This window comes from Pyrus communis, chromosome 4 (genome assembly GCF_963583255.1).
Source record: "Pyrus communis chromosome 4, drPyrComm1.1, whole genome shotgun sequence".
In the NCBI taxonomy this organism is placed as follows: domain Eukaryota; kingdom Viridiplantae; phylum Streptophyta; class Magnoliopsida; order Rosales; family Rosaceae; genus Pyrus; species Pyrus communis.
This window is the reverse complement of record NC_084806.1, coordinates 17,529,437-17,539,127: the sequence shown is the minus strand read 5'-3', so window position 1 is coordinate 17,539,127 and position 9,691 is coordinate 17,529,437. Positions and strand designations below refer to the sequence as shown.

Sequence of the window (9,691 nt, the reverse complement as noted above, 5' to 3'; positions counted from 1 at the left end):
AATTAACCATAAAAATCCACTTTATTGCTTCATGCAAAAAGCACATAACTGATGTTTCTTACATGAAACACTTTAAGTGCCAAAATCATTTTATCTAAAAACGCTTTTGGTCATTTTAAAAGTACTTTCAAATAAGCCAGTAAGTGCTATAGCCATAAATAAGCCCAAAAAATGAGGGTAAATATCAGTTTACTACTCTCATGTTTCGTGGTTTTCAACGTTTAGTACATCAAGTTTTGTTCGTCTCAGAGTCATACTTAAAGTGTTAATTTTGTGACAGTCTCATACATTCGTTAGTTAAACTATTAAATTTACCGTTAACTGATGACGTGATGCCTATGTGGACAATGACTGGGTGCCACGTGTCTTTAAAGGGTCCACGTGGATTTTTTTTTTTTTTTGAGAAAGGGTTCAAAAAAAAAAAAAAAAAAAAAAAAAGAAAAAAAAACCAAAACAAAGCAACCTCCTTTCTCTCCTCCTTCCTTCCTCCCTTCTCACTTCTTCCTTGTAAAATCCTAGAATCAAAGCAACTCTCGGACCTAGAAACCAAAAAATGGAGAAAACCCAAGATTTTGCTCTGGCTGAGATGAAGAAATCAGTGGCAGAAAAATCTTCTTGTAAGGTTTGTACAAGGCGGACTCGAGCTCTAAGAAACCGGGGCGATATCGAGGAACATCACAGCGGTGGGAAATGGGTGGTGTAGCGGAGAAGATCGGGTCGGGATCTCTTCAATAAACCCTAGAAATTGCAGAGAAAGAGGGAAATATGCTTTCTCTCCTCCGTATTCGAAATTGGGAAGAGATTGAATCTTTGCTGGATTGGAGAATGGAGGGAGGTACAGAGAGAGGAGAGAGGAGAGAGAGGTAGAGAGAGAGAGATAAGGGAGAATGGAGGGAGAGAAGGTGCAGGGGTAGAAGACGTGTTTCGGTTTTTTTTTTTTTTTTTTTAACCCCTTCTCAAAAAAATAAAAATCACGTGGATCTTAATGACACGTGACATTCAGTCATTGTCCACATAAACTCTACGTCATCAGTTAATGGTAGATTTAACAGTTTGACTAACATATGTATGAGACTGTCCCAAAATTAAGACTTTAGATATGACTCTGAAACGAAAAAAATTTGATCTACTAAATATTGAAAACCACGAAACATGAGGATAGTAAATTCATATTTACCCAAAAAATTATGTTGTCAATACGACATGCACTCTTATGTAACCATTATACCGTGTTCATTTGAATCGTAACACTGTAACGTGGCTTACTAATCCACGTGTTGGTGATACGTAGACTTTCATGGCATCGTAACACCGCCACCGTGGATGAAAACTTAGCATCATTGACATGGGAAGTGGCAGTGGCGGCGTAGTGGCCGTGCAGTCCAACTAGCTCTCCTCCGTCAGCCGTCCTCCACTCCCCTTCCTCTCATCACCTCCCAGCTCGCCCCACTCCTTCTTCATTGCCACGGTCAACAGCAACAGTAACCTAAAACCATTCAGGTCAGTCAGTGAATTCAATTTAATGTTTTGCTTTTCGTTTTATTTCTCTGTTTTGGGGAATATGGATAGAGAGGAATGGAGGACCGCCGGGGATGGGGGAGGGCGGCGGCTTCCAGGGCTGGCGGTGGTTTTCCCATTTCCTTGTAGGCGGAGATATCAATCACTCACTCCCCTCGTTTTCATCGACAACTCTACTCTCTTTATATCTACCCTCGGTCCTTCCCACCTTCCCACCTTCCCACTTCGCATCTCTCTCTCTCTCTCTCTCTCTAGACCTCTTGGGTACCAAAGAGGCTTCCTTTTCTTGTTCTTCATCCAATCTGAGCTTGATCTGAGCCAATTGAGAAAGGTATTTCCCTGTTCCAGTGTCAAATTTTAGCATTTGAATCGTTTCGAAATGGCAGCAACTTCCCCTTTTTTGGGTTGTGATTTAATTCTACGATAGAATTAGAATCATGTGAATGGTTGATTCCTGCTTAGCTTCTTCTCGATTTTGTGGAAAGAGAGTGTTACAATTTCTAACAAATTATGCTGTTATTCTGTTGTTCTTCTGCAATGGCAGTGACTGGGATATTTGGTGTAACACATATCGCTTTGTTTTGAAAATGGATGCCATAATGCCCATCTGCAAGACTGTCACGCCAACTCCGGTAAGTACCTCTGTTGCCCAATGCTTATTTCGTTTTTTGAATCGGGTTTGGGTTTCAAATGTTGCGTGGTGTTCTGATTAATTTCAATTGGAGTGGTGATTCAATTGATCTTAGTTCGGATACGATCGGTGTGATAGTGAGTTATTCAAGCTATATATATATATATATATATATATATATATATATATATATATATATATATATTGAAATGGATCGACTTTTCAAATGCGTGTTAGTTAGTTTGAGGTTTGGTTTAATTTCTTAGGTACTTCATTGGGTCTCTTTTTATAACTATATAGACCGAAGAATGTGGCTTCGTAGATAAGTACCTTCCAGTGCTGTGGAGAAGCTCAAAACTTTACCTAGCTTATCCAATGCATTAAAACTGAGATAATAGAACAATTATAACTCATTAGGGGAAAGTAACATATTGGAATTCCTAGATAAATAGCGTTGCAAAACAGGTGAGGTGTGATTGTTATATGTTCTTCAGAATCCTGTTTGTTATTGCTTCTGTTATGGTCTTCAGACATGCTTTGTGGTTTATTCGCAATTTTCTTTACATTTGTTTTTCATTTTCTTCTGTCAACGGAAGGGCTTATTTTTTGGGAGAACTAGAGAGATCCGGAGCTCCCAATGTAGCTTTATGGTGGGAAATAAAGTCAACTTTTTAAGGCAGAGAGCTCAGGGTGCTCAAGTTAGTATAAAATCCAGGAGGCATGGGGGAGCTCTTCATGCTACATGTCGTGCTGAAAAAATTCTTGTGGCAAATAGAGGGGAAATTGCCGTCCGAGTTATTCGAACAGCCCATGAGATGGGAATACCTTGTGTGGCTGTTTACTCAACAATAGACAAGGATGCACTTCATGTGAAATTGGCTGATGAATCAGTTTGCATTGGTGAAGCAGCAAGCAGTCAATCGTAAGTGGTTGATCAGTTTAATTTCTTTTTTACGCTGTTCTTTGTCCTTCTCCACCCTATCATAACTTTCACAAAGGAATCCTTTCTGAAAACCATTTAAGTTCAGGAGTTAGGAATCCAAAGGGAACCATGAATTTTTTTTTAAGTATTCCATGTACAGTAACTAGGAGTAACGTGATCATTCGTTACAATTCTTTTTGTATCTCACTTAGTAACAGTTTATTATAAAGTTAATCTTAGTTACTAAGATGTGGCTAGTAAGATTACAAATAAGTGATGATTATTATTTTTCTGTTAGAAAGAAGCCAAGGATGAAAGTAAACACATGATAACATCGTTGATAGATAATCATTGTTTATAAGGATGTGCAATAAAGAAACTGCAAACAAAGATTGTAGTTGTAATAAACCAATGGTTTTAAATGCCTTATGCCTTTTGGTTAGCGTGGCATGACAAAGGATGTGACCTAGCCTCTCCATGCTCATTTGAATTGTGCCGTGCTCAAGCTGGCCAGCCCTGTTTTACTACTTTACCTGTGAACTACATTCTTTATCTTAAGAACATAATAATTTTATGTCCCAGTTTCTGTTACAGATGATAATGATTAAACTTGGCCATTTTGATATATCTTTCTGCAGGTACTTAGTTGTTCCAAACGTTTTATCTGCTGCCATCAGTCGGAAATGTACAATGTTGCATCCAGGATATGGTTTCCTTTCTGAGAATGCATCATTTGTTGAAATGTGCAAAGAACATGGAATCAATTTTATTGGGCCTAAGGTAAGTACTTCAAGTAAAATAAAATAAAACTTTAAACACTTCAAGCTAGGAACTGTTCTCTTAATTCTAATTTTTAGATTTAAATTAGGTGCAGACAAAGATGGTGGCTTCAGTATGTGATAGCCCCATCCCATTTCAAGGGAATTTCTTTTTCTTTTTACCTCTCATTTCAGCCCTCTCTCTTTTTCCTCCTCTCATTATCTTATTTAGTTCCAAGGCTCAGCTCACCCCATTGTGAAGTTCTGGGTTCGTGCCATGTGAAAATGATAAGCTAGAGTCCTGTTCTATTGCTAACCTGGTGACTAAGGATTCATGGCCACATACCATTGGATTTGATATCAAGGGTGGAGAATAAATGGACGTGCTTTTAATGTTTTAATCTCAACCCTTGATATCAATTCCAAGGGTGAGTGACCAAGAGAACGTTTCTAAGATAAGTTCATGCGATATATTAGATTGATATATTAGATAGCTTTTTGGTTATTAATGAAGATTTTTCAACTTGAAAAAATTTTATTTTTTCCCTTAGACGAAAATGAATTTTTTTTTCCTTGAGTTGTATTTTATTCGGTTTTATACAATTTATTTCACTTGTTCCCAACATCTTAGAGTGAACAGTAATTGATCCATTTAGGTGTATAGAAGCATTTGGTTATATTTATTTGCTTATTAGTTAGTTCATCTTCTCATGGGGGACAAAGTTTGAAAATCTGATTACAATTTGCAGCCCGAAAGCATCCGTGTTATGGGTGATAAATCGACTGCCAGAGACACAATGAAGAAAGCAGGTGTTCCAACTGTACCAGGAAGTGATGGATTACTACAGGTATCTACTTTAACCTTAGGTATTATAAGTTTCAACACCTCCAGGAATAGGTAGTCATATAATTGATTTTACGTTAATTGTAATCATTTTTCCTTCACAGAGCACAGAGGAAGGAATCAGGCTTGCGGATGAGATTGGTTTTCCTGTTATGATCAAAGTAAAGTATCTTGTCCTATTATGTTTTATGATAATTAAAACTCATTGTACCTTGCTGTGTCATAGAATTGACAGTGCTCACCTTTTAATGTTAACTGTGAAAGTTCAAAAGTTAACCGTATTCCTAATTTACCAAGTTTCTTTTCCCGTTCTATAAAAAGGAAACTAATGATTTAATATAGTAGAATTATTTCTTTAACTTCTTTTCAATTGTAAACTGAAGTTAATTGAGAGGAACACATGCCTATTACATAGAATAGCTGCTCACAAATTGTATCTGTTTGACACTACCCAATTTCCTTGTTATAATGCTAAGCTGTGAAGATGTACCAACTCAATGAAGCTAGTTTTGAGTTTGAGTCAAGCATGGAGTTTCTTACAGAAATTTAAGTTTGTTGCTTAGTTCCTAGTAGCTTTAGTGAGTTGTAACTGTTACCTCCAATCTTTGGATGAGGCCGTTTCATCATTTGGTAAAAATAAATCTAAACGATCTCAGTACTAGTGTGCTATATTTAAACTCTAATGAATCAGATGTAAGACTTGAATGAACTAAAAATAAAGTTTCATGACAGGAATGGCTATTTAGTATTCTGGTGTTCCATTAATATTTTCTTTCAAACTCTGAGTTAAGGAGAGCCAATATAGAATTTTTTCTGTTATTGTTTCTGTTAAATGATAAGCATGTTTTGCTATTTAAGGCCACAGCAGGAGGTGGAGGACGTGGTATGCGTCTTGCTAAAGAACCTGAGGAGTTTGTGAAGTTGTTACAGGTACTGCACCCAATGCCTTGTCTTCTTATTTTGTTACTTCGCTGATTCCTTCTTTTTTTGTTTGTCTTCTCTAAAAGTGTTTCTTCGTTCATCTTCAGAGATATTGTTTTGTGTTAAATAAAGTTATCACTATAAATTGTATGGTTGGGTTCTTAGTTTAGTTGGTCTTATTATCTTTAAATGAATATTAAATTTTTGTAATACATTGCTGCTTCTGTCTTCATATTTTTCTGCCCTCAATTTGATTGTTTGCAGCAAGCAAAGAGTGAGGCTGCAGCTGCTTTTGGAAATGATGGAGTTTATTTGGAAAAGTACATCCAAAATCCTAGACACATTGAGTTTCAGGTAATGTGCTTGTAAAAGTTCCTGATATTGTTTATGGTGATACATCGTATGTTCTGGATTATTGTTAGTATTCATTTTGACATTTGATGCCAACCTGCAATCTCTTGATTTCTCCCTTGTAAAAACAGGTTCTTGCAGATAAATATGGCAGTGTTATTCACTTTGGAGAGCGGGATTGCAGCATCCAGGTACTTTATCCAGCCTTATTAGTTGCATGAATCACTGTGAAAGTTTATTTCTATTATTAGAATACAGCTGTCTTCTAGTTATTATCCATTTATCCTCTATTCTTTTCCGAGAAATGCAAAACTCAATGACACCTGCCAAATTGTTTACATGTTTTGAATGTAACATTCACAGAGAAGGAACCAAAAGCTTCTGGAAGAAGCACCTTCCCCTGCATTGACCCCAGAACTGCGGAAAGCTATGGGTGATGCAGCAGTTGCAGCAGCAGCATCGATTGGCTACATTGGTGTTGGAACCGTTGAATTCCTTTTGGATGAAAGAGGTTCCTTTTACTTCATGGAAATGAACACTCGGATTCAGGTTAAACTAATCATTATAAGTTTTGAGGATTGCTTTGACTGGTATTAAAAGTTTGCTTAGCTATGCTAAACTAAAATATTTTTGCCCATGGAACCACAGGTTGAGCATCCTGTGACAGAAATGATTTCCTCTGTTGACTTGATTGAAGAACAAATTCGTGTGGCTATGGGTGAAAAACTCCGATACACACAGGTAAGTATGGTAGTGTAGTTTTTGAGACAGATTTGATGCTTTCTGTTCAATGTCTGACGGAGATGGTTCCATCTACAGGAAGATATAGTGCTCAGAGGACATTCAATTGAATGCCGTATCAATGCAGAAGACGCTTTTAAAGGATTCCGACCTGGGCCAGGTATGTCCTTGGTTATTGCTTAGTATAGCACGACACTAATGCTACATTTGGTCTTTTTCGTTATTCTGTATTGGCTGGCTCTATGTGATGCAGCCAAACCCTGATGATATAGGGTTCTAAGTTAGTTCAGCACTTAAAGAATTCCATTGATTTAACTCAGGTTGCGCATGCACAGGATTAACAATGACATTATTCTATTTTTTAATACATCATCTTCTGCCTTTTTTTAACAGGAAGAATAACAGCCTACTTACCATCTGGAGGTCCCTTTGTTAGAATGGATAGCCATGTTTATCCTGATTATGTGGTTCCTCCAAATTACGATTCCCTTCTTGGAAAGGTTTGTGGCCCATATACATCAGCAATATGAAATTATAGCTTTCAGGTTTATTGATCCAAATTCTAGTAACTGAGGCAATTATTGCTCCCTTGGTGTAGCTTATTGTTTGGGCACCAACAAGAGAAAAGGCAATTGCGCGAATGAAGAGGGCTCTTGACGACACTGTCATAACAGGTAAATAGTAATAAAGTTAATCGGTGAAATCATTCATTATGAGTTACTTTTTATGTCAGCATGATTGAACTTTGTGTAGAAAAAACAGTGTGTGAGCCAATTGAATTTAAGCTGTGATATTAATAGAATCAAAGGCTGAAGTTTCAGGTTGCTTTAATTCATGTTGTAAATCTAGAACATTCCTTTTTCATTGTTCATGGCAGTTGATGTAGTTATTGCCTTTGTTCCACAGGGGTTCCCACAACCATTGAATACCATAAACTTATCCTTGATATAGAGGATTTCAAAAATGGCAACGTCGATACTGCTTTTATTCCAAAGCATGAAGAGGAGCTACAAGCGGTAAGAAGCTAGTCTAACCCGCAACACATATTTACTGGCAAGCCTTCGATTTTCCATTATGGGTTCTCATATTTACTAATGCCTCTTTCATGTCCCAACAGCCCCAACATTTGGTGCCTGCAGCCGCTGCCAAGAACTAGCCGGTGCATCTGCTTACATGGATGGCTTTCGAATTGCTACTATCTGGTCTACTCGACAACATTAAAACGGAAAATCTTTTGCTTTTTTATATTTGAGTTATTCTAAGTTGTGCCATTCTTTTACTTGATAGAACTAGTCACGCTAGTGACGTGTGAGTATTTCATTTGAAATTTTCACATGTTCATTTGTTTCGGTCGGGTACACAAACTTGTGTTGGGTTGTGCAAACTATTTATATTAAGCAAGATCCTTTTTCATAATTTAGGTTGAATCCTAATACCATTTTTAAGGTTTCACTTTTTGCTGGATTTTATTTTTCATTTTTGAGAGAGATGAAGACGAGGCATTGATATGGAGTCTCTGTGATTACCCAACTAAGCAATTTGTGAACGTCTAAGGGAGAGTGTTAGAGAACATTCAAGTCCTTCCACTAATTGGTGTATTTGTTGTAATGCGTAGGCCATTGATTTCTCGTCTGAATAGGTCATTCATTCTTCAATTGATTAATCAGTTGATTCTCTCTATTGAATTAAGGGTATTTGTGTAATTTGTCAGGACAGCCACGCCACTATATAAAAGTGGTTATACCTCACATTTTAACACGTTCTCTAATAAATGAGATTAACCAAATTCCAATGACAACGAAATGAGGGGAAAACTAGGGTTAGTGTTAGGGTTTCCGATTGGGAATTTGGAGCACAATTGCTCGATCCCCGTTTGCCTAATCAGTTTTGTTGAGTCGTTCTTGGTAACATGTGTTGGGGCTTGGGGGGGAAAACCGAGTAAGAAATCTAGAGCTAATTTGAGATTCTGTTGACGATTAAAATCCAACTATCATGATTACAATTTAGGGTTTGTGGATGTGGTTTACTCGATCTTTCAATCGTAATCATGAGGATGTTCAAATTCAATTGGAGGTGGGCTCAAAAGGGTGGTCTGTTTTCTCGCCGATTCGCGTTGCCTTTGCTTAGGCATAGCTATTGTGTGCAGCATTATTGATGACGCACAGACGTTTGAGAGCCCCAAGGCTCGTGGCAAAAATGAAAATGAAACAAATAAATTGTCATAAACAAATTCAAGATGTACATCACAATTTATTATGGGATTTTACATGTTAAAATAACAGTGAACTCATTTCATGTAGTTTTTATTAATACAATCGATATTTCTAGTCTAAATAATTGAAATCAAACAAAGAGAAAAAGTTGCATAAATCGATTTATACAGAGAATCTAAAACTTCAAAATTACTATCCTCAAAATCACTATTCTTCCCTCAAAAAGAGATTATTTTGTCTATGATGGCGTCTTGATGTTTTAGCCAAAATAGTACGTAGGAGAAAAATTGCATGATAAGAGTTTGATTATTGGGGTGTAGGTTTATTAATAAAGTTTTAGTTTTATAGTTAATTTAATCCTGTATTTAATGGTCGTTATGTAATTGGGGGTGGGTTCGATTTCATTCGGTTAGGTTTAGTTTTCTTTCGATTTTTTTCGATTTGGTTTGTTTGATTCGGTTTCGGTTTTTTATTTTATAAAACTTGATCTTTCTTTAATATGAAAATTAGAAAAGACGCTTGCATTGGTAGACTAATAATAAGAAAATGGGGAAAGTGGAAAGATAGAGTTGTACATTTACTTGATCATATAAACCAAACATATTCTATCAATAACCTCAATTGCAAAGAAAAATGATCACCATATCCATTCCAAAAACAAACAAATAAAGAAGTTCTTTTAAGTTCCAAAACCCCCCAAAACTTTCTTTTATAACCAATCGAATATCGTCCTAATTGAATCAAGTATGCTCCTTAAAAAAACCATAGTCTTAATTTCAACCTTGACAACAA

The 9,691-nt window shown here is 36.6% G+C and overlaps 1 protein-coding gene across 2 annotated transcripts; it reads left to right on the top strand.

Annotated features, from left to right (window-relative positions):
- The first annotated feature begins 1,281 nt into the window (after nucleotides 1-1,281).
- Nucleotides 1,282-8,102, top strand: LOC137731860 (biotin carboxylase 1, chloroplastic-like). Of its 2 annotated transcripts, none has more exons than XM_068471103.1 (16): nucleotides 1,282-1,500; nucleotides 2,063-2,150; nucleotides 2,746-3,071; nucleotides 3,710-3,851; nucleotides 4,579-4,677; nucleotides 4,778-4,834; nucleotides 5,532-5,603; nucleotides 5,859-5,948; nucleotides 6,077-6,136; nucleotides 6,309-6,494; nucleotides 6,594-6,686; nucleotides 6,765-6,846; nucleotides 7,080-7,186; nucleotides 7,285-7,360; nucleotides 7,593-7,702; nucleotides 7,804-8,102. In XM_068471103.1, the coding sequence occupies exons 2-16, from the start codon at nucleotides 2,106-2,108 to the stop codon at nucleotides 7,840-7,842; spliced, it is 1,584 nt and encodes a 527-aa protein (XP_068327204.1). In that variant the 5' UTR covers nucleotides 1,282-1,500; nucleotides 2,063-2,105; the 3' UTR covers nucleotides 7,843-8,102. The 2 variants fall into 2 exon arrangements, with proteins under 2 accessions (XP_068327204.1, XP_068327205.1); XM_068471104.1 differs by lacking the exon at nucleotides 1,282-1,500 and adding an exon at nucleotides 1,585-1,849.
- The last annotated feature ends 1,589 nt before the right edge of the window (nucleotides 8,103-9,691 follow it).

Coding starts and splice junctions, on each gene's coding strand:
- LOC137731860 (XM_068471103.1), top strand. CDS start 2,106: ATGGATGCCATAATGCCCATCTGCAAGACTGTCACGCCAACTCCG. Junction 4,835..5,531: donor GTTTTCCTGTTATGATCAAA/GTAAAGTATCTT, acceptor TTGCTATTTAAG/GCCACAGCAGGAGGTGGAGG. Junction 7,703..7,803: donor ATGAAGAGGAGCTACAAGCG/GTAAGAAGCTAG, acceptor ATGTCCCAACAG/CCCCAACATTTGGTGCCTGC.